Source organism: Carassius carassius, chromosome 39, assembly GCF_963082965.1.
Source record: "Carassius carassius chromosome 39, fCarCar2.1, whole genome shotgun sequence".
Classification (NCBI taxonomy): domain Eukaryota; kingdom Metazoa; phylum Chordata; class Actinopteri; order Cypriniformes; family Cyprinidae; genus Carassius; species Carassius carassius.
In genome coordinates this window covers 5,582,016-5,607,678 of record NC_081793.1, presented here as the reverse complement: position 1 = coordinate 5,607,678, position 25,663 = coordinate 5,582,016, and the positions used below count along the sequence as shown (strand labels likewise).

Below are 25,663 nucleotides of genomic sequence, written 5' to 3'. Positions count from 1 at the left end.
CCGGGGCAAGGATCTGCTTGGTCACTTGTGTTTGTTTTGGTTCGTTGATCTCGGCGGGCTCTGGCTCTCCATCTGTGGTGGGCTCAGGCAAATGCTCCATAAAGCGAAATGGTGATGGTGTGGATCAGTGTGGGGTTGGAGATGTCATCCGCTTGGCAGACGGATAAATTTTTCTCCAGCACCCAATCCACAAATGCAGCGAAACTCACACAAGGACTATCCATGGGCAGGCTTACACGGAACTGCTCGCATTGTTAAAAATACAAAGCGAGAAGTCCGAGAAGGTGGTCAGATTAGCCAGATAGATAAAGTCACTTGTGTGGTGCTCAAGGTAGCAATCTTCCTGCTCCAGGCAGAGGAGCTGGATGATTGGCAGTTCCAGTTAATTACCTATTTGATAAAAGTTAATACTTTTTAAACATATAACTAAACAGGCGTGGACCAGTAGAGGCAACAAAATCAGCAGGTACAACTCAATGTGTTAGTGTGTGAGGAACTGAGAAATCAATTTCCTCACTGTTCATTACAGGACATTATATTCCGAGAGGCCATTATCAGAGATTTAATTTGAACCCACACCTCTAATACCACCTCATGGTCCCATCATTCCCTAAACCAATCACCCTGGGTGACTTACAGAATATGTTTTTCCCATTCACACTTAAAGCTTATGCTGCTTATTAAGCCTGGTGTGTGAATGGATCAGTTCTACAGCATGTCTGTTGCTCATCCCAGATTCTGATTAGCGCAAATCAGAAAAAGAGCACAGATGGCAAAGGACAAGTCTGAATCTATAATATGTCAACTGCTAACGGCTATGCTAAAAACTAGGATCTGATTAAAGTTTAATATGTGAAGAACAGTTAGTGCCCTACTTCCTGTGATAATAACATTCAGGCAAGAAATCGAGACCACTGGCTGAAAGAGAACAGAGCAGTATGTGACTATAAATATCCATCTGAGTAATGAGCATGTTATTTAAGTTCCTCTCTGAGCTGCTTAGCCGTGGTTGCCGTGTTTATTGGTCATTGTTTAGACAGGGGGAAAAGCCTTTTATGGATTAATTTGATGTAAAAAGCTCAAGCGCTTCAAATAGAAAGCTCTGTCTGGCATTTAGGAACATTACATAACCTGCAATAAAAAATATTTCAAGCGTTCATAATGTATTTTACAGAAAATTAAAGTGGACAAACAAAAAAAGAGCTTTGCTGTAATTTACTATTAAAGTTAGCAGCTGAAATCTAGTTTACAGTGATTAACAAGTACTAGTTTACAAAGCGTGCCTTCCATTTTGCTATTCCATAAAGGGAATATAAACAGAAAAACCTGCTTTAAACATTGTCAAATGCCCATATCAGAGAAACAGCATTTGCTGTTGCTTTCATCCACATCCACATCCACAGCAAGAATTATTTAACAGCTGTGGCCTTTAATTGCCAAGCTAAAAATTATAGGAGGGACATCACGGGGAAGTCGTGGCCTAATGGTTAGAGAGTCGGACTCGCAATCAAAGGGTTGTGAGTTCGAGTCTCGGGCCGGCAGGAATTGTGGGTGAGGGGAGTGCATGTACAGTGCTCTCTCCACCCTCAATACCACGACTTAGGTGCCCTTGAGCAAGGCATCGAACCCCCAAATGCTCCCCGGGTGCCGCAGCATGGCTGCCCACTGCTCTGCTGTGTGTTCACAGTGTGTGTGTGTTCACTGCTCTGAGTGTGTGCACTTCGGATGGGTTAAATGCAGAGCATGAATTCTGAGTATGGGTCACCATACTTGGCTGAATGTCACGTCACTTGGATTACTTACTGCAAAAATGCAACAGAAAAAAATACTGAAAGAAGAAAAAACTGAGCATTCCACAAGAAAACTATTTATTCAAGATAGATAAAGCATAGTCAAGGGGCCTTGAAAAACCTTATGTTATTGTATTATAAATTACATCCATTATATGCCTCTCAAATAATAGCTAGAGAGGGAGAGATACATAAAACACAAACTAGGATGTAATTTTTCCTGATGCTCTTGCAACATATTCCTTGAGCATTATTTACTTTAAGCTATTTTCAGACAGATTTCATGCGCATTTCTTTCACGTCCATGTATTCAGTCTCATTAAATGTTTATAGGGGAAATGCTGCGAGTATGTCAGCATGGCAATAAATCATAGCATGCGTAAAAAGCTCCATCTAAACACTGTTCGGAAAACCAGGCCACAATGTGAAAAATGTGAATTAAACCCAGAATCTGCCTTCGAGTGAAAATTCACCTGTCTAAAAAGCAGATTTCCTGCCAGCATGCAAGTAAAAATCATTCTTGGTCCCCAAAAGGTTGAGCTCCATTTTTTGGCATGAATTATTAAACTTGCCTGTAAGTAGTCTAGTGGGGATACACGCAACTAAAAATCAAGCTCAATATTTACTTCCTCAGCACAGCATTCCGAATCAATGCACGTCATGGCTGTGTTTCTCCAGTTACTTTACAACACACCATGAGCTATTCAAGTGTTGACACGCAGACTACTTTTCCAGAACGCAGAAGGGGTGGTGGGGTGGGTTGATTCATTTGAGCAAGAAACGTCAACGCTTCTCCTGAGAATTTATTGCAGAGAATGAGCTTTTAAAATTAAAGGGAGTCAGCGGAGCAATTAGTCCAAATCAGAGCAGAAGACACTAAAAATATGTACGCAACCTCAAATGTTAACTCTGACAGTCCTATGACCAAAACCTGGATTAGTCTTCTAGGATTTGCTGGAAAAAAATAATTTAGTGACACAATGTTCAAAGTGTCCTCAAAGAATAGGGGTGGGGAAAAAATAATCTGCATAAGGGATTTAACCATTTACGTCCGAATCAATTAATCCCGCTGGCTTTTAGGGGGCTATGTGATGCTCTGATGGGTCTATGACAAACAATTGTTGGGTTATGCTGATTACATCATTTTAATTGTGAGTTTAATCACACAAAGGAAGGATTGTAGGATGGGTGAGACATATGGCTGCACGATACTGGGAAAAAAAATGACATTGCGATATTTGGCTTTTACAGGAATTTTCACCAGATGACTTGATTACCGTATTTTTCGGACTATAAGTCGCACCTGAGTATAAGTCGCATCAGTCCAAAAATACGTCATGACGAGGGAAAAAACATATATAAGTCGCACTGGACTATAAGTCGCATTTGTTTAGAACCAAGAACCAAGAGAGCGCCCTCTCGGTTCATGTCAAATTAATTTTGATAAATAAGTCGCACCTGACTATAAGTCACAGGACCAGCCAACCTATGAAAAAAAGTGCGACTTATAGTCCGGAAAATACAGTAGTCATATTTAGAAAGAACGGAGCATTCTAGAGTGAATGCATGGGTTGATTTTGTTGGGGAGTGCATCCCCATAGAAAATACAAATAATAATAATTAAAAAAATACTTTGAAAAATGACCTTTTAATCTGAACATATTTTTTGAGAGTGAAATAATATTGTAATAATACTGCCAATCCATTACAACCATAAAATAAACAATTTCATGACATCATTGTGATTATTCATCATAATACTGAGATTACTGTGATATTACGGAAAAAAATATTAAACAAAATAAGAAATGTATAAAACAAAATTTTTTGAAAATTTAATGACTATAAAATAATATTTTTTAGGATTTTACTGTGGTTATTAATTATAATATTGTGATATTTTGAAATAAAAATAGTAAACAGACTAAGAAATATTTTGTAATAATACTGACAATTCAATATTACAATAAAATAATAACTTATGATTTTATTGTGATTATTGATTATAATATTGAGATTGTGACATTGCGAAAAATAATATGAAAAATGAGAAATATATTGTAATAACACTGGCAATCCAATATGACTATAAAATAAGAAACATTTTGATAATTTTTACATTAACATTTAATCATTTAGCGGACGCTTTTATCCAAAGGGACTTACAAATGAGGACAATAGAAGCAATCAAAACTAACAAAAGAGCAACAAAATGTAAGTATTTTTATTGTGACTACCGATTATAATAAGGGGATTATTGTGATATTATGAAAAAATTGTAAATAAAACAAGAAATATACTGTAATAATACTGTTTTATAATACAATAATACTTATGTTACTAATTGTCACGATTTTATTGTGATTGTAATATTGAGATTATTGTGATATAAAAAAATAAACAAAATAAGAAATAGCTAATAATACTGCCAATTCAATGACAATAAAATAATTAAAAATAATAAATGATTATTTATTACAATATTAAGATTATTGTGAAGTTATGAAAACAAATAATGAAACAAAATAAGAAATATATTATAATAATATTGTAAAAATACAATATGATACTAATAATCATGCCAACATTTCTTCCTCTGTTGGTTTGAGAATGAATCTCGGCTCTGTGTTTTCATTTATATGCATGAAGCCCATGATATCAGTGCCTCCAAACAGCTTGATTCACAGCAAATGAACAAACCTGTTCTACACTTGAGTAAATGACACGCTTAACACTAGTAAACAATACATTAAATTGCAGTCTGCATGATTTGACAAAAGAACTAAGCAATATTGCAATATTAATTTTATTTCGATATATCATGCAGTCTTATAGTGGGATGTGAATATGGTGGCAAGGTGTAGGCGCTCAGCACTTAAATGAAGTAGTCTGTTGTGCTCTCAGCTGTCAAAATGACAAACCTCCAACGCCCCGTGGGAACATTAGGTGGAAATAGTGGCAATTTGGTTTTAATTTGATGCGATGCGTTACAAAACACTTTCTGGAAAATCATGTGGGAGACTATGAACCTCTCTCTCGCTCTCTTTTCCTCTTTGAGAAGTTCTCATTGCTCAGGGATACTGTCCAGACACATTTTATGATGCATAAAAGAACACAGGACATCTGCTGTTCTCAAACCCAGGAAAATGCATGAACTAAGGTACTCATTTGAAAACCCTTTCATGAAAAAGCCAAAGTGGACTGGCACGGTGGTCCAAACATGACGTTGACACCTGAGAGACTTTGATGAATGAGCCAACACTGATCCCTGTTAAAAGTTTTTTTTCTTGCTTTAATTTCTATGATTAGTGTGGACTGCTTAACACTGAAAAAAAAGACTATTAATGCAGCACTCATTCCCACCAACACATATTCTTTTTTATAGCATTATTCCCTCATTCTAATCATCACCCTTCATGTCACTCTTTCTCGTCTTTTTTACATATTAAATGATTAATGAAATGATGTTACAGTACTTTCTGTATGTTGATATTACATTAATTTGAGGATATAATGTGTTAACACTCTCGTTCAAAAGCTTGATTTTTTTTAAACTGAAGAACTCTTATGCTGATGTAGCGGATCTGACTCGAATCAAACAAATTAAAGAGTCGATTAGGACTGTGGTTGAAACACGAGCCGAATTCCTCAGAAAGGCAACAGGAAGTCATAAAACATTCTGTGCCACAAGTCCCAAGCAAGATAACCAACCAACCAACCAACTCTTTCACAGAACAGCTTTCAACATTAACACCACTAGAACAATTATTGACAATTTCAATTCGGAGAAGAGATTGTCAAATTTGTTGTTCGTAATTGATAGGCAACGCCGGAAATCACGTGTAAACCAATGAGAGTACTACACAAGATCCTTTGACTTCCCCCACCCAGCAGAACCAGACTGAAATTCCTAATGGGGCCTTTTAACTTCTGGTCTCCACAGAAATCTTTGTCAGATAATGGCACAGAAAACTGTCTTTTCTACATATATATATATATATATATATGGACGAAAATGAACTCAAAAAGACTTATAAATGAATATCAGTCCATCGCTTCACTCCATTTTCATTTATATGTAACCCACACATTTGACTATCATGTTATAATCACTTATTGTGTATGTCTTTTAATAACTATTGGATAGCTTAAGGATACATATTCATGTTTCATATGTATGTGCTTGAATCTGCTTGCTTGAAATCATATTCATATTCTTGTTATAGGAATCATGTCCAAAATTATACCCTGCAAGAGCGGGAAAATTCGGACCATGTGCTTGATAAGATAACATATGATTTATGATACCCCGAGCCAAGACAATATCTGATTGGTCAAGACAACATTTGAGGTGTGGCCAACAGGCCAGTTTAAATACTCAGGACACCATAAAATTCTGCTTTTAGTTTTAGCTTGCGTTTAGCTTCTGCTATTAGTCATGCCTGCTTTTAGCTTTGCTTCTTAGCTTTAGCTTTTAGCCATGCTGTTATTCATCACTGTTCTTTGAGCATGGTTCCAGCGTGCTTCGGCCTGCACGCCTGCTGCTACTTAGCCACGATGAGAAGAAACACCACCTAGTCTCGTCAAACTTTACTTCTTTTCTTTTCCCTTTGAGAGTTTCGTGTTCTGAGTTAAGTTTTGTAACGCTGTGTCTGACCTCGAGTGCCTGTTCAACTTCAACGACTACTGAACTTCCAGCCAATCAGCGACATCGGGAAACCCCCTTTCAACGACAACTTTACACAGGCAATGTACCTCCAGACTGTGACCTTTACTGGTGTATCTAATATAATTTTAACCTCATTGAGGAAGTCAATGCGAGGGTTAATTAAGTGATTGATGGTTGTTCATGTCTATGCAATTTCACGTATTGCTGTAAACTTGGGATTCCACATTTCCATTCTCTTAAACTCATTCTTCCCTAAATTTCTATCTTCCTGCAACTTGTGTGAATGTGTGCGTGCGTGCGTTTATGTGTTAGATTAGTTTATATGTCTTAGATTTATCTAATAAAGCCTTATTCATATTGAAAGGAGAAGTATCTTGTGTTTTGTGCTTATAAGTTAATGTCTTAAACTGCCGATCTTGTTACTGTGCTAATTGATAGTGTTTTCACTATACTTTGGATATTAATATCCAGCGCAGATTTGATGTTAAACGGCTCGTTCAGTGAATCGCAGGGCGTCTCAGTGATCAGCCGTGAAACAGTGATTCTGTTCAAATTCCCTTTAAAATCTTAAATGATTCCCTTTGAGCTAAATTGACCTGTTTCCATTACACTGACCAGAGCTGCATTTATTTAATAAAAATAAACAAATAAACAGTATTATTGTGAAATATTATTACAGCTTTCTTTCTTTCTTTCTTTCTTTCTTTTTTTTTAAATTTTAACACATTTCAAAATGCTATTTATTCCTAAAATGGCAAAGCAGTCATTACTCCAGTCTTCAGTGTAACATGATCCTTCAGAAATCATTCTAATATGCAGGTTTTAATATACGTATTCTTAATATTATCAATGTTGAAAACACTTTTGCTGCTTAATATTTCTGCAAAAACTATAGATAATTTTTTTCAGGATTTTTTAATAAATAAAAAGCTCAAAAGAACAGCATTTATTTGAAATATCAATCTTTTGTAACATTATAAATGTATTGACAGTTTTTTGTATTCAGTTTAATGCATCCTTATTGAATAAAATAATTTTCTTAAAAGAAATATTATAGTGCATATTTTTACATTTTTGGTGATTACAATTTTTAAATGTTTGGTGCAATAAACTGTGTGTACAACAGCACTCCACTTTTGCTTTGCATTGGTCATGCATTGCAATTTGAGTATGATTCTGGTCTAATGCTCATTGCAGCAGGGGTGGAATGTCCTCAAAATGTCCAACAAGAAGCAACAAGAAACTTCACAAAACATCTCCATTGGCAACTGTGGTTTTCTGGAGGTACATCCAAATATCCTTCACTGATCTAGCATGTGGGAAATCTAAGCAAGCTCTTGTAGAATTCATTTGAGCTAGGGCTGCACAATTAATCAAATTTCTAATCACGATTACAATTATGGATACTACAATTACATAATCGTTTACAGCGATAATTAATAATTCAAAGTCCACTTATGTTAATCTGCACCTTTAAGATATGTTTTTTTCTTTCTACATGTTATCTTAAGGTTTTTTTTCCATTGTTTTAGTTTTAGTATAACATTATAATACCTTTTTTTATATATATATAATTTAAAGAAAACAATTTGATATAGGGCTGGGTGATATATCGCATGCATTTCGTCAGTAAAGCCGGTTCACTAAATTAGCGGTAAATCGCCATTACCTGCTTTTAGATGGAGCGGCATTTAATAGAGCTGTAGTTCACTGACAAGCTACACAATATCGCGTTCATTATCGAAGGCAATTCATCTGCGATAATGAACACAATATTGCGTAGCTTGTCAGTGATCTACGGCTCTGTTTATTAAATGGCGGTCCATTTGAAAGCAGGTGATGGTGATGTAATCACAGAATCAGATTTACTGACTAGATGCGCATGATCATATCGTTCGATATATCGCCCTCTGATGTATATTTGACATTTGAGGCTTAATACTATAGAAAAGCACTAAATGTTTTTCAGTTAGTGCTTTCAGCTTTTTTATTTTCATATAAAAATACGGCATGCAGTTGCATCTAAAAATGGTATAAACATCATTCAGTGTAAATTGTGATAATCATAATTAATAATCGTAGTTACAATTTCAAAGGAATAATCGACAATTAATATTTTTTTCATAATCGTGCAGCCCTAATAGTGACCCTGCAGTCACAGCGACGTAAGCTGCAAATGACATGTGTCCACTCCCACACAGCCAGCAATAATTACCCAATAAATGATATTTCTTAAGGCTTAAATCTGCATCTAGACAGTGTGTATGCTGTTCATTATGAAATGGGGGGAGTATCATACCTCACCAGACAATTATGTAAATTCTACTCAAGGGTAAAACACTTTATGATTTTAAGAGGTTGTTTTTTGCCAGGGGAGTAAGAATTAGAATGGTATATGGAAACATGACTCTAAATTGAAAATGTGGAAGAAGAAAAAAAAAGGAATCAGCCCTTTGGTTTCTCCTTGAATTCTTAATAAGAGACATGGATGAGGCATATGGGCTTTTAAAAATGCATGACCTTTAGCAATCCAAACCAGATTGTGAAACAAAGTGGAAATAAATAAATAAATGGAATTAAAATAAAACCAAGGGGAAATTTTTTTTTCAGAATTTACAGTATGATCTCATACATATCAAAACAACTGTATCTGTTGCACAATTTTTAGAAGAAAAAAGCCTTTGTTTAATGTACAGTAAATAATGACTAGCTTGACAGCCCCGTTTCCATTCACTTTCGCTATTTGAAAAAGAGCAGCCACAACATTCCTCAAAATGTCACCTTTTCTGCTCCACAAAAGAGAGTAGCTTTTTTAGTGTGTGTGTTGGGGGGGGGGGTTAATTATTATGTGAATAATGTAAATCAGTCATCATAAACATTTTGTTGACTTAAACTTCTTTTACTGTATAAACTGATCACGGCAGAAAAATCTTGTCCTGGCCTGTCAATCCTTACACTCCAGTGCTAAAACTACATCTGGACCGTATTAATACTGTAACTAGCATTAAATCTAGTGCGGGTAGATATGAGAAAAGAATGTGAGATATGTTCTCATATTAGCGAAGGTTTATGCTTTGGTGAACACAAAACACATGCTGTCAAGAACACAAAGCAACAAATATCCAGTTGTAATGTTCAGAGCGGCTTATATCCTAACTTGTTAAACAAGAAATGGTGGCCATACATACAAGAGAAGTGCAGTGAATTCACAGGAAAGTCTTTAAATGCTGGATCAATTTGGAGGCAGCTTTGTTTACTCAAGTAGTATGCCTGAGGACAGGCTATGATTGCAACATGAACGGGGTAATAGGTAATTCTGCCTCCAGTACCATGTTTTTTCTTCCTTATGGGTGAGAAAAAGGGAGTGCCTGATGTTTCTCGATTTACGAAAAAGTCACTTCCGTGCTCACACAATGATGAATCCTTTCCCAGCATCCAATAATTCAAAGCTTCCAAAAGCCACATGTACTAACCAAAAACCATCGCCCGTTCCCTCCCAGAGAGCTTCTGCTTGAGGATCCAGGTTTAAAATTGGACAGGAAGCATTAAAATGTATTAATGTTGTCAATGAAAAAGAAAAGAGCATTTGTATTTGTGGTTTCATGTAGTTTTGTAAAAATGGTTATACCATTTTCATGAAAAGTTTAAATTTATTGAAGTAGTTTAAAGGGGTCATATGACTTTGCTAAAAGGAACATTATTTTGTGTATTTAGTGTAATGCAACGTGTTTATGCTGTTTAAGTAAAAAAAAAAAACACATTTTCCCCATACTGTACATTATTGTTGCTCCTCTATGCCCTGCCTTTCTAAACATGTCGATTTTTTCAAAGCTCATTGGTCTGAAAATGAGGTGTGCTCTGATTGGCAAGCTATCCAGTGAGTTGTGATTGGCTGAATACCTGAAGCGTGTGATGGAAATGTTACGCTCCTTGCCATACTATGATGCTTTGTGTCCTGGTGCAACCAAACAAAACCAATAAAACCTATTACAAACAAGGAATCTGTTGCATTCAGTGGGGATATAATTATGGATTATAACTTATATAACATAATTATGACTTATATTGTTTTTTTTTACGTGTTGCTTTTCGCATTACACCACGAAAACATATAACCATGTCTGCATTTGTTATCGGAGAAATGATAAACAACAAACGCTACTCTACACTAAATCAAAATGTATGAATCGTCAGTGGCAAATTCTTTAAATGTGTAAACGTACTTACAGACGTCAGAAGAGCCAGACTGTCCTTGCAAAATTAGAAATTGCTCCACTTTGTAGAAACAGCCTTTGTGCACAGAAGCATTGTAGGCTACTCTCAGGAAACAGCCCTCCGTAAAATGGGCTGTACACATCTGAATATTTGGGTTGAATTGTTGTGGAACAGTGTTGTAAATACAACTTGGCTCCATTTGACATTTTACACCCTGAGCTAACCTTGCCTTGTCATAAAAAGGTCATTTTATCTGACCTTTTAAGGGATTTATGGACCTCAACACACAGTCATGAGAGTCTGCAGGTTTTTTTTTCTATGATATATTTTCCTTTTTTTCAGCATGTTGGTTGTGCTACATGATTTAGAATTGCTGGACAAAAGTTTTTCAAATATTTATTTATTTATTTAATTGAAATAATAATAAAAGATTATGCCAAACTATTTAAGTGCTTTATTTCCAAGGGTTACTTTAATGAGGACTTTTTCTTCATTATAATATCGGGACAGTTATAGCACCCTCAATAAAATGTAAAATAATACAATATTAAGACATATAATAATACAGAAATAACTCATAAACAAGCTCATAATAGAGGTCAATATATGTGTGACTTAAATGTCTGATGTAGTTTTAAATAAATGACTATTAGACAAATAAATAAATAAATTTCATATCATTGACCCAAATACAAACAACTAAGTGTCCGCTAAATTTTGATGGTTTTATATTTTGGGCAATGCCATTTCTATTTAGAAATGTTTTCCCTGCTGTCTGTGAACATTTCAGAACAGACCTGTGACTTGTTTTTGGGTCATAACCCACAAGTTAAAAAAACACTGATCAAGAACCTCCTGTTCAGGAACACACTCTTCCCACTGACTGCAAAATACTAATATTAACTCAACCCTTCATAAATCCCCCAACACTACTCCACAATCCTCATAAAATACTTCAAAAGTTTATAAAGAGGTCTTGCATTTCTGTCGGCCTGTTTAAGATTTCTCCTAGTGCCGCAGCAGGCCGCATCGATAGCACTGCTGAGATCTGCAGGGAAAGAAAAAAAATAAATGACCCATTTTTATTGCAGTGTATGTGGTAAACATGGCATCTAAATGATGGAGCAGACAAAAACGGGACTCATTTTACCAAATGCCCTCTGCAATTCAAAACCACAATAAAGGAGAAAAAAACATCACTGCATGTAATCCATTTTAGGAGCAAATTATTACTATCGATTGAATAGTTGAAACTGACTGGCGTCTTGATGAGAAATATAAATGGGTCCATCTTCTCGTTAAACAACATGCTATCATTAATAATCCCCCAGCAGTGGGCATCAATCACTCTGTAATCATACAAACAGCATTCCCATCACATAGCTCAGCCCCTGTTGGATTGCCCAGCATCCACTTTGTCTGCCCATCAAAGCCATGCCAGGCTAATACAGAAGTGGGCTGTTCTTAAACTATGTTTTTGCATATCCTTAAACAGATGAGGGAATCTGTCCTACGTGGGAACTGGGAACCGGTTCTTATTCTTATATTCTGGATTAACCTGTTGCCGCAAAATAATACACAGGGCTTGCAAAAATTCTAAATCTCAGGCAGCCCTTTGGGCAGGCACTCTTCAGATTTTGGCAGCCCACAATTCAGACTTTAAACCATTAAGAAAAGAGATGAGCCAAATGTATACATTATTATATAAATTAAAAAAAAAATTATACAGTACAGACCAAAAGATTGGACACACCTTCTCATTCAAAGAGTTTTCTTTATTTTCATGACTATGAAAATTGTAGAGTCACACTGAAGGCATCAAGGGCTATTTGACCAAGAAGGAGAGTGATGGGGTGCTGCGCCAGATGACCTGGCCTCCACAGTCACCGGACCTGAACCCAATCGAGATGGTTTAGGGGTGAGCGGGACCGCAGACAGAAGGCAAAAGGGCCAACAAGTGCTAAGCATCTCTGGGAACTCCTTCAAGACTGTTGGAAGACCATTTCAGGTGACTACCTCTTGAAGCTCATCAAGAGAATGCCAAGAGTGTGCAAAGCAGTAATCAAAGCAAAAGATGGCTACTTTGAAGAACCTAGAATATGACATATTTTCAGTTGTTTCACACTTTTTTGTTATGTATATAATTCCATATATAATTCCACATGTGTTAATTCATAGTTTTGATGCCTTCAGTGTGAATCTACAATTTTCATAGTCATGAAAATAAAGAAAACTCTTTGAATGAGAAGGTGTGTCCAAACCTTTGGTCTGTACTGTGTATATATATTTCTTAGTGTCTTAATAGTTTAGATTTGAGAAGGCACATTAGCTTCTTTCACATTTACAACTCGGCAGGTTTGCGGTGTAGAAATATGGGTCGATTTTCGCTTTGGTCTGAAAAAACAAACAACAGACAGGCTTATTAAAAATGCAAACTTTTGATCTGTATGATCAGTGATGCAAATTCTTTTTCTGCCTCTAGGTAGGCGTTTTGAAACTGCAGGAATACGGTTTCCCCGGTAACGGCTGTACACAAAGTAGCATTGTGCTTATAAACGCTGTTTTATCATGTATTATTGGAAAGATGAAATGAATCAAAAATTCTCTGAATTTTCCCTTCAGAGATACATTCATATAAAAATAGCTGCCCCGTGTTTTGACTTTGAAACGTACAGCTCGTATTTATTCAATGAAATCACAGCCTGAAATCGCAGCGGGCCCTTAAAAACTCTTAACTAGAAATTCTGAGAAAAAAAGTCACAATTGCGAGAAATGAACTCAGAATTACAATATGTAAACATGGAATATTGAGAAAAACAGTCAAATTTTTTTTTTTTCACAATATCTCACAATTCTGACTTTGAGATAAAAGGTCGGAATTACAACTTTTTAAAATTATTATTACAAGACGGATTGTGTTAGCAGCGCAAAAGGTTGTGGGTTCAATTCCCAGGGAACACATGTACTGGTAATAAAAATATATAGTCTGACTGCACTGTAAGTCACTTTGGATAAAAGCGTCTTCTAAATGCATAAATTATAATAAATATTATTTAAATAATAAAAACTTAATCTAAAGTGTTTACTATAAGTCATGGCCTAATGGTTAGAGAGTTTGACTCCTAACCCTAAGGTTGTGGGTTCGAGTCTCGGGCTGGCAATACCACGACTGAGGTGCCCCCTGAGCAAGGCACCGAACCCCCAACTGCTCCCCGGATGCCGCAGCATAAATGGTTGTTCACTGAGTGTGTGTGTTCACTGCTGTGTGTATTCACTGCTGTGAATATATATATATATATATATATATATATATATATATATATATATATATATATATATATATATATATAAAAGATATTTCCACAAAAGTACTAAAACCAGTTAATGAAATCATTAAGTGGAATCAGAAACAAATAATTACTTTCCTGTCGATTCCCATCACTAATCCCGATGCTGCATGGAGGAGCAATAAACCCCTGTGAGGAACAAAGAGATGAGATCACTTGCCACAGAGCATGTCACAATGATGAGAGCAACATGAGAACATTAGCTGAAGTTTCACTGAAGCACCACAGAAAATGAGTGTAACACATTCCATCATGCAACTATTATAAAGTAAATTCATAAGTATATGCTCACATATTAACACTGAGCTCCTAAAAATAACCTCAAGAGAGGCAGGAAATGAATCGAGAGAGGAATAATAGTGTGGCCATTGCTTGGCATCAACCTACAAACTCTCTTCATTAATTCACCAGTACAACTCCCCTTCACCCCCCACTGTGACATTAACAACGTCCGTCTAAACATTCCCTGCATCTTCCAATCTGTCACCCTCTCCAAACCCCTTTACATCCAGATAAAACTATTTCCCGCTTTTTTTCGCTCTGGCATTTCTTCTCCCTTGTTTTGAATGGGAGGGTTTGACAGTGTCTTGCTAATAAAAGGTCATATCATGCGTAATTTAGTTTTGCTTGATCTGTTGAGATAAAGTTAATTAGACTATAAAAACATACAGTAACTTTCAGAACTCAAAACACCTCTAGCCCAAAAAAGAGCATCTACTGAAACTGAACTGCAAAAAATGTCTTGTTCTGAAACGTACTCGGTTACTAAACGTAACCTCGGTTCTCTCTAGAAGAGCGAACGAGTACTGCATCTTAGCTAAGACGCTACGGGAAAAGTCTCTTTTCACGAAATACTGAAGCAAAAAATTATCCTTAATTTTGTATTTTTGTAAAGCGCATTTGCAGCAGTACACAGCCATAGGCGAGACGGCTCGTTCGCTCATTGGCTTGTTCTGCGGCAACTGCACAGCCTATCGAGCGCGGGCTGATGCAACATCAGACATATAAGGGCGATTCGCGCCCTTCTTGCCACTTCCCGCCGAAACGGGTGTGGCCCAACCTATAAAAGGAGCTCGAAAAGGCTGACTCACCTGATTTATTTCATCGCCGAAGCGAACCAGAGTGAATCGTGCGCACGGCAGAGAACGCAGTACTCGTTCGCTCTTCTAGAGAGAACCGAGGTTACGTTTAGTAACCGAGTACGTTCTCTTACGAGAGCTCTCTCGTACTGCGTCTTAGCTAAGACGCTACGGGAACCCAATGCAAAACGCCGAGCGCGCAGGGATCACACACCAATAAACCTGAATTAAAGCCCAGGATTTACAGTGCACAGTCACCTGAGGGACTCACAGAGAGTCCAGGACAGAAAAGGGGCAAAGCCCTCCGTCCCATATCTAGCAGCATCCGTAGATGCGGCAATATGACATCACACAGCCGAGGCAAGCCTGACCAATGTGGCAATGCGGGTCTTACGCAATACTGCCCATATAACAGTCGGCAGCGCATAGCGCTCATGAACTCAGAATTCCCCTCAGGGCCCTGATTCGACTATACCGACAGCAGCCTTGCTTGCAAGGCGGGAACCTCCAGGTTATAGAACCTGATAAATGTAGATGGCGAGGCCCAACCTGCCGCCATACATATATCCTGCAAGGAGATCCCAGTAGACCACGCCCACGACGAGGCGACGCCTCTTGTGGAGTGTGCTCTGACGCCCAACGGGCACTGATGGCCCCTGGAAGCATAAGCTAACGCTATGGCATCAACTATCCATCTGGATAGAGTCTGTCTCGAAACAGCCATTCCCTTGGAACGTCCACCGAACGAGACAAACAGCTGCTCCGTCTGCCGAAAGGCAGCAGAGCGAGACACATAAGCTCTTAAAACCCTGACAGGGCAAAGAAGACTCGAGTCTCTATCCTCTCCTGACACCGGCAGGGCTGACGGCAATAACCTGAGCCCGAAACGGCGTGTTGAGGGATTTCGGCACATAACCGTGCCTAGGTTTGAGTATGACCCTTGAGTCATTAGGCCCAAACTCCAAGCACAACTGGCTCACCGAGAGCGCGTGCAAATCACCCACACGCTTCACCGAAGCGAGAGCCAACAAGAATACTGTCTTGAACGACAGATGCTTAAGGCTAACCGATTGGATAGGCTCAAAAAGGGGGACCCTTCATGGCCTCCAAAACCGCCGCGAGGTACCACATAGGGACTGACGGAGGTCTGGGAGGATTCAGCCTCCTAGCTCCTCTGAGGAACCGGATGACCAAATCATTCCTTCCTATTGACTGACCGAGCGCTGTTTCAGAAAACGCTGCGATGGCCGCCACATAAACTTTGAGCGTGGATGGGGCTCTGCCCTTATCCAACAGCTCCTGTAGGAAGGAGAGAACCTCAGTCACCTCACAACAAAGGGGTGAATATCCTCGAGCTGTGCACCAGCTGGAGAACACTGACCACTTCGAGGCATACAGACGTCATGTCGACGGAGCTCTAGCCTGAGTGATGGTATTCAGCACTCCCACTGCGAGATCAGCGGGTAACCGTTGAGCGCCCACACATGGAGGGACCACAACTCCGGTTGAGGGTGCCAAATCGAGCCCCTGGCCTGCGAGAGGAGGTCCCTCCTCAACGGTACTGGTCACGGGGCGACATCTGCTAACTGCATCAAATCTGGGAACCATGGTTGGTTCCTCAAAAGAGGTGCTACAAGCAGTATTGAACATCTCGTTTCTCTCACCCGTTCTATCACCTGCGGAAGGAGGGAGACGGGAGGGAAAGCATAAAGCGGGCAGCACGGCCATTCCCGTGACAGCGCACTTTCGTTCTTGGAAAAGAACGCAGGGCAGTGAGCGTTTTCGTGGGATGCGAAGAGGTCCACCTCCGCCCTGCCAAATCTCTCCCACAACAGCCGGACTGTTTGCGGGTGTAGAGACCATTCGCCTGTAGGAACATTGCCTCTGGACAGCCTGTCTGGACCCAGATTCTGTAGCCCAGGCACATGCACTGCCCTCAGCGAACGCATGTCGCGCTGAGCCCAAACCAGGAGGCGTTCCGCTAGGCTGTACAGGTTTCAGGACCCGAGACCGCCCTGGCAATTTATGTAGGATACCACAGACATGTTGCCCGAACGGACTAAGACGTGGTGATCCTTGATTTGGGGACAAAAGCGCATCAGCGCGTTCTCCACTGCCAGCATTTCCAGACAGTTGATATGATGGAGCTTTTCCTGGAGGACGGTCTGCCCTCGAGCAGCGCTCCCCATCCCGAAGTGGAGGCGTCCGTCGACACCATCTTCACATTCGGGGAAGTCCCCAGGCTTAAACCTGATCGGTACTAACCGTTCGCTGTCCAAGGTGCCAGAGCTGTGACACAGCTCTGATTGACCTTGAGATGCAGCCGGCCAGATGCCCACGCGCTGCGCGGCACCCGCGTCTTCAGCCAGAACTGCAGGGGGCGCATGCGGAGCAGGCCCAGCTGCAGAGCCGGAGATGCTGAGGCCATGAGGCCCAGCATCTTCTGACAGTGTTTGAGCGACACGGTCGCGCCGCAGCGGAAAGAACTCGCTGCGCGCTGAATGCCCATCACGCGCTGTGGTGACAGCCGCGCCGTCATGGAACACGAGTTCAGAACTATACCCAGAAACAGAATCGTCTGACTGGGGTTCAGCGAACTCTTCGCCCAATTGACACTGAGGCCGAGCTTCTCGAGGTGATCGAGTAAAACGGCCCTGTGGTCCACGAGCTCCGCTCGTGATCGGGCCAGAACCAGCCAGTCGTCCAAATAATCCAGCACTCGCATGTCTCTGAGTCTGAGAGGAGCGAGCGCTGCATCCATGCACCTTGTAAACGTACGAGGAGCCACGGAGGACTGTAAACTGGTATGCCTGGCCCTCGAAGGTGAATCTCAAATATCGCCTGTGGTTTGACGCTATCTGTATTCGAAAATACGCGTCCCTCAGATCTATTGACATGAACCAGTCCCCTCTGAGTTTTTCTGGTCGTAAGCATTTTGAAACTGCGTTTCATCAATGCCTTGTTCAGCTGTCTTAGATCCAGTATGGGCCTGAGACCCCCGTCTCTCTTGGGCACCAGAAAGTATCTGCTGTACAGCCCCCCCTCGCTTTGAGCTTGAGACACAGGCTCTACAGCCCCTTTGCTCAACAGTTTTGATATTTCGGCCCGAAGCATGTGTGCTACTTCTGTTTTGACCGTAGTTTCGACGCGCGCTGAAAAGCGGAGGGCGTCGAAAAAACTGTAGCGAGTAGCCTCTCTTTATAATGCCTAGCACCCAATCCGAAACCCCTGGAAGCGCTGACCATGCATCTGCATGAATGGCTAAGGGCTGGATGCGAAGCGCGCTCTGTTGACCTGGCAACGGCGGCGCTCGGGTGTGCTGCGCATTTGAGGCGGGGAGCGCGCTGATCACAGCGGGCAGATTGCTCCTCCTCGACCCCGTCCCGGCGCTTAACCGACTGGGGGAAGGCTGAGCAGGTCCCGTGGGACTCGATATGTCTGCGAGTAACTGTGGGCTGCATATGTGCACATTTACCACTTTCAACTCGCTGTCTTTCAACTCGTACGTGCACGGGCCTCGTTTTTACAGAAGCCACGCGCCGTATGTGACATAGTGTATGTGGGCACTGGGGAGTGGGCACGTTTACTATGCGGCACGCTCGACCGATCTGTGTCGATCTTATGTGCGCGAGCCCTGTGTGCAGGGCTGTGCTTACATGTGGAGATGGGCACTGAGGAGTGGGCATCGTCACTGCATTTGTAGCACCATCGGCCGTGGCCGGACGAGCGTGCACGGGTTTTGTTTTTACAGAAACCACATGACGCGTGTGACATAGTGATTGTGGGCACTGAGGAGTGGGCACGTCTACTATGTAGTGCGCGTGATCGACTTGAGTCGCTTTTATGGGCGCGAGCCCTGTGTGAAGGGCTGTGCTTATATGTGGAGATGGGCACTGAGCAGTGGGCATCGTCACTACATTTATAGCACCATGGGCTGTGGCCGGGACACCAGAAATTACACCTTTTTCGGGAAATATCTGGGTAGCCGTGATAACGGTTTTTGTGTGCAGGCAAGCGGGCAACCGTACAGGCTTGCGCATTGCAAAAAACGCTGAAACAGTCACAATCTCTGGAACTGAAACAGCGGCGCGCTTAGGTGAGAGCCCGGCCACAGCGGAACTCGTACACCGGCGCTTCGATGAAGCAGCCATCGTGTGTAGTGCCGACGCAGCGTCATGCAGCATGCATAGATGGCTTTCCTAGGATGGCTTCGGGGCTCCCGGCCTCACCGTAATTCTCTGCCGCGGTCCCCGCGGCACGGGGCGACGGCCGGTAGAGCGAGAACGGGGGTCTCGAGCTGCGTTGCTGAAGCTGTTGTGATAACGGCTTTTGTGTGCAGGCAAGCGGGCAACTGTGCAGGCTTGCGCATTGCAGAAAACGCTGAGACAGTCACAATTCCTGGAACTGAAACAGCGGCGCGCTTGGGTGAGAGCTCGGCCACAGTGGAACTCGTACACCTGCGAGTAGTAAGACGCAGTACGAGAGAGCTCTCGTAAGAGAACTCTGAACTTCCTGTTGTTAGGTGGAAATGTAAACATGACCTCACACACTTACTAACCAACCACAATAATTTGGTGTTAAGGTTATAAGGAGGAAGTAGGACAGATACTTTTGTTCCTAAACAGCTGAAGAACTAGTGGTACGAGTACAATGTGGTGAAGACTAGAATAGAATCAAGAATCAAGAATAGAGGGTGAAATAAAATTCTCACAAAAAAATGAACATGAAGACTAATATTATGATTAGTTTTAAAATAAATTTTTGTCAAACTAAAACTAAAACCATAAAAATATATAATTTACTACTAAATAAACATTCACTGAAATAAAAGAAAACATAAAAAAAATCAATAGATGAAGGCAATATTACCCTTTTCCATTTAGTTTAATTTTAAGTATTAAAACTAAAAACTATATAGATATATTTAAAAAACAAAGAAACACAACACGACTAATTACTAAAACTTTCAATTGAAAACTATTAGAAAAAAAACTATAGTATTTGAAAATAACAGTGTTTCTGTAAAACTCTCTACCATCCTTTAGCCTAATAATAAAATAATAATAAAAGAAACATTATATATAATAAAAGCAAAAATACAAAAGTAATAAAAAATGTTTGTCCAATCAATGCAAATGCCTCTCCTCATATCAAAATGTCCAGTTACAAGACGACAGGAAAGAAAGCAGAAATGTTAACAGCATTGTGCTGAAATCCAATGTTAGAGAGAATGTTATCATAACCATGTGACAAGCAGGGGTCCAAAGCAGCTGATGCCTAAACAAAAATCCCCACTATCACTTATTGTATTCCATATTCTCAATATACCCGACCACCCTCTTAAAAGTCCATTCAAGTGAGGATAAGACTTGAGTCAATTTAACATCCTGTTGTCTCCTAATATGTGACCAAAGAGGCAAGCGAGCGAGCCAAACCCTGCAGTTATTTCCATTAGCAGAGGAACAAATCACTAAAAATCTTAAATATCACATCTGCACCATTCCAGCTGTATTTCCCTTAAATAGCACTGCTTTCCATTTTCATCTTTCTTCTATAAAGCACTGGAACTCTCTCAGTAGAACGCCAAGCCCTTGGAAGCACTGTTATTCGCTTCAAAAAGTTAATGACAAGGCTAAACGCAGAAGATTTTCCGCCAAGTGGCCGTCACTTCGAGCATAAAAAGCACTAGAAGTCCTTTTCCCTCACTCACTCTCAGATTTTCTCGGCCAACATCAGATCTCCCCCTCTGAAACAAACCCAGTGTATGGGTGCCTTTAAATGAACAATGACTTCATATGTTGAACTAAAGCCTTAATAAATAACACACCCTACAAAGTTTAACAGAATGACTTCTTTGGGATTCAATACAGCGTGCCGTGGTTGTGTTTAAAGCCCTGGTGAGAACAAAGACATTTTAATCAGGGTATTCAAATCCCTGCAGGCCATCCGATTCAAGCAGAACCCCTTATGTTAAACTTTCAAAGACAACAATGTGGTTTTTGAGCAGAAAACTGTTTTCAAGCAATCAAAGAAACTCAAGGACATCCATTAAAGTCAAAGGGAGCCATTTACTCAATTGTATTACTCACTGTCAGTTTGTTCGCCCATCTTGTCAAATGCTACTATCTAAACAGCTCTACCGTCTTTTACAAAGTAGCATTCAATAACCCAGCATTTTTCCAAAAAAGGAATTCGAGCATGTAAACTGGCGCCTCTCTTTTTCACTGGCAGCATCTATGGAAAAGCAAACTGCACACAAACCCACTGTGTTGTTGTTTTGTCAAGCATGTACTGTAATAAAAGCACTGAAGTTAAGGTCTTGGTATGTTCGTGAATAGAATACTATTGAGTTTCATTTCACATACAGTAATGGCACTGAAGTCATAGTTCTATAGAAACTAAAGACATTGTACAAGAGCCTTAAGGCTTACAAACTGCATGTCTGTGTGTGTGTTTGTTTACTATACATTATGGATAATTTGATTTCTTGTTTCAGTTACCGGAACAAATACCATATTCTCAGTGCAGCTCCATTCAACATATTTTAATATATTTAAATCCAATCTCACTGATTTATCACAAAAACCAGTGCAGAAAATACAGAAAATTGCATTTTCATACAGAAAATTTACATTTTGTTTGGACCTGCTTTAAAGGGATTGTTCACCCACAAGTGAAAATTCTGTCATCATTTACTCACCCTCACATTGTCCCAAATCTGTATGAGTTTCTTTGTTCTGTTGCACACACACAAGAGGATTTTTTGAACAATTCTGGTAACCAAATGGTTGATGGTAGCCATTGGCTCTACATAGTATGGAATAAACAACTATTCAAGTCAATAGCTACCAGCAACTGTTTGGTTACCAACACCTTCAAAATCTCTTCTTTTTTGCGCAACAGAAGAAAGAAACTCCGATACAGATTTGAAATGACATGAGGGTGAATAAATAATGACAGAATTGTCACTTTTGGGTGAACAGTCTCTTTAAGACGACGCGTTCTATTACCATAAATGAATAACCAATTAATGAGTTGTTACTATGATCTGTCAATTTCCTTTTCAATATTTTAAATATTTTTTTTTACTAGTTGGTCTATACACACACAAACACACAACAGGTTTTTTTTTTTTTTTTTTTTGCCATCTTGCGCTATGTGCATCATATTTTTAGAACAGCGTGTAAAATAGTTTAATTATTCTCAAATTCTAAAAATAACAAAAAAAATTGTCTCAAAACCACTCCTTCTAGCTGTTTTTACAGGAATTAGTTATTCTGTAAACGGCCCCTTAAGAAACATTTCTGATTGTGATCTGACAAACATGATGCAAAATCAGCATATATACACAGTGCTTCCTTAAAACCTAGTCAATTTTGAAAATGTGAAGTCATGCACATCCCTATTTTAAGACACAAGTCTAAACACAATACAACACAGAACACAAAAACAAAAACTGTTAGTTACATAGAAATACCATCACTGTACACTGCAAACACAAGCCATAATCATGCACAGATCGGAGAAAGACCGCCATTTACAGCCAGTAATTATATGCACAGTTGAGGTTTTCTAACCATTAGCCAAAAGTGTGATGAACCGCTGTTTTTGATATCAAAGCAGTCCATTTGAAAAAATAAGTTACCGACACAAGCTAACAGACTGTGACGGACCTCAGTGTAAAAACATGCTTTCAGGTTATCTGAGAGTTCTACTCTCATACAACAAGCTCTCAACTCGACAGGCTAAAAGCCACAAGTGTCTGTTTCAATCACCAGCTCAAGTAACTCATTCCTGTTTGTACACCAACAGTGATAAAGCTGTCTGCGCTCATACAGCAGCCCATCGTCGGTCAGGTAATGAAGATAAGGCTCTTGTTTTGCTGATTTGATCATGTGCCGTCAGTCCTCCATTCATTCATTCTTTCTTCACCCAATTATACCCATGCAATGAATCTTTATATGAACTAATAAGCAGCAATCAGCCTCTAAACAGTAAGGTCAGAAACATACTTTGCTCAAGAATGCAAACGCAAATGCAAATGTTTGGGCAATGCATTGCAAATATGTAGTAACAAACTTCAAAGTTACCTTTAAACTAATTCATTTACACAATATTTGTAAAGATTTCCACACTTTTCAACTTAAAATCTGTCAGTCTAAAACAAAAATGGAAACAAATCTACCATTTAGATCACAAGACAACTTTGCATAAATATACCGATAAAATCACAACAGTAATCATATAATAATTCTTTTTTATATTATGTTTTTTGTTGTAGTTGTTGTAGTAAAAATTACTTCTGCATGTTGGTTATCAGACAATTACTGTAAACATTCAAATAATCAATACAAGTATTAATTTCTATATATTATTCTTACATGAAAGAACAAAATGACATGAAGTGCTTGCGTTGATAATCTTGCGTAGAGTTTGTTTCAGACCCAAGACCACACAGTTTATATCAAATCTACTTACCGAACTCATCACATACACTCTCATTCTCCACCAGCGTGGGGTGCTCGAAGGTGTCCCTGCAGTACAGGATCTGGGTGTTGTTGGTGAGGGAGGCGATTCCCCCCAGGGCCAGCACCACATGGTCTGTCAGGAAGGAAGTGGGCCGCTCACGAAGCCGTGCAATGATGGAACGGTACCGGCAGTACTGGGGGTAACTCAGTACCAGAACCTTCTTCTCCTCCACATCTTCACCTAAACACAAGAAAGTAGAATTATTATTTTTTTTAAGTGAACATTGACATTTCAGTCACACAAAAAGGAACTCAAAATAAGGTTTTATTAGCTTTTGCCACACACACACACACACAATAAAAATGGAAGCAACTGTGAAGCAATTTTCACTCATTTCACAAATAACCAAGGCTGTAACCATTGTGGGGGACCAATTTATTTTTTTATTTTTTTATAAAGAATAAAGAAATACAACAGTGAAGGAAATTAAAAGTCTAATTCTAGTTGGAAAATAATCATTTTCAACTATTTACAAATAATATTTTGAAATCCGCACACATGCCCTTTTACTTGTATGCCTCTTGTCTCCTCACATTCAGTAAGGAATTACTTGAATCAGAAATCATAACACGTTTAAAATTCCATATGGCCATATTTGGGAAAAAGTTGAGTGGTTTGTTGGTCAATTGACATTTCTACTGTAAAACAACATTTTCAAATAATAAATATTTTTCTAGTACCATTGTGCTCTTTCAGTGTTAAAACCGATGCTTCACACTGCTTCAGTGAACAGTAAACAGTAAACCCCGCCTACTATGATTTTGATTGGCCATCTCAATCATTTTGTCATTGAAAGGTCCTGTTAGACCACTGAGGCAGACCGACCTAAAATTAACTTGTAAAAATTTGAGAAACCTAACAATTTAGCCATTTCTAATAATTGGTTGGTATTTGTCCCCCTTATTGTCTAAGGTGGTTGCGGGCCTGAAAGCAACACTGAATTAAACATAAAATTCTGAAATATAAAGACTGAAATAGTATTTTCTTGTAAAACATACTCCAATAATATATTTACATCTTCGAGAAAAAAAAAAGTCTTTCTACTTTAGCATTTCAATGTGTTTAACAGGTGTATAGTATTATTTACACCATTGATTCCATAATATTAAAACGGTGGTTATGGTTATGGTTCTCTCACACCATCATTTCATGACATCAACACAATCCAACTAGTTTATTTCATTGTATGAATGTAATAAATGTAATAATTAATTGACAATGTTTGACATCATTTGATGAGTCAGAATGCTACACAATGGTGTGCATTACAAATAGACCATTGATGAATTCTACTATCTCTAAAATTAGCTTCGCAGTTATAATAATTCAATCCAAATCGAAGCGCTGTGACTTCATATAGCTAATCTTATTCTATAACGGAGTATCATGGAGGAGAGCGGCTCCCAGGGGTTCGGATATAGATTTGTGGGCTATTATGTTTTACTACAGCCTGAGCTGCTGGTTAAACATGACAGCTCTCTGTTAGGATTGGCAATATAAAAGATTCCGGGCAGGAAGCCACGTCATTCAGTTCTTGGAGATCAGAGATCTGAGCAATAGCATTCGCCTGTTAGTCTTCCCATCAGAACTCAACAAAAAAAAAACCTCACAACTGAATCAAAGTATCATCGCATCTCTCGACCTCAAAAACCTGACAATTTGGAATATAAGCTCTCGAAGTATGACATGCGAGACGCAAACCTCAAAATGATGGCGTCCTTGGAGAGAACTAGCTTTATTCACACACAACGACCGCAAACATTCTGCTGCTGAGAGCCATAACAATTTTTTAACATTTAATTTCTGCACCACTAGTAATCGCCAAACAGAACAAACAGAGCATATTGACTGATATCAGACAGGTTTCCCAAACATTGCCCCATCTGCCATTGGTAACACACTCAGATCAAATGATTAAAATATCATTCATATCATGATCCTGCATAAATCATTCTACTATCGATATTACTATCGATGTTGAAAACTGTTGTGCTGCTTTATATTTTTGACGTTTTTGATTATTTGATGAATAGA

The 25,663-nt window shown here is 39.4% G+C and overlaps 1 protein-coding gene across 1 annotated transcript in view; it reads right to left on the bottom strand.

Annotated features, from left to right (window-relative positions):
- Positions 1 to 25,663, bottom strand: part of LOC132121275 (AT-rich interactive domain-containing protein 5B-like) — a 125,808-nt gene that overhangs the window by 63,911 nt on the left and 36,234 nt on the right. The window contains exon 4 of the mRNA XM_059530524.1: positions 23,579 to 23,809. Coding sequence (XP_059386507.1) covers positions 23,579 to 23,809 — 231 coding nt within the window. The remainder of the gene's footprint in view (positions 1 to 23,578; positions 23,810 to 25,663) is intronic.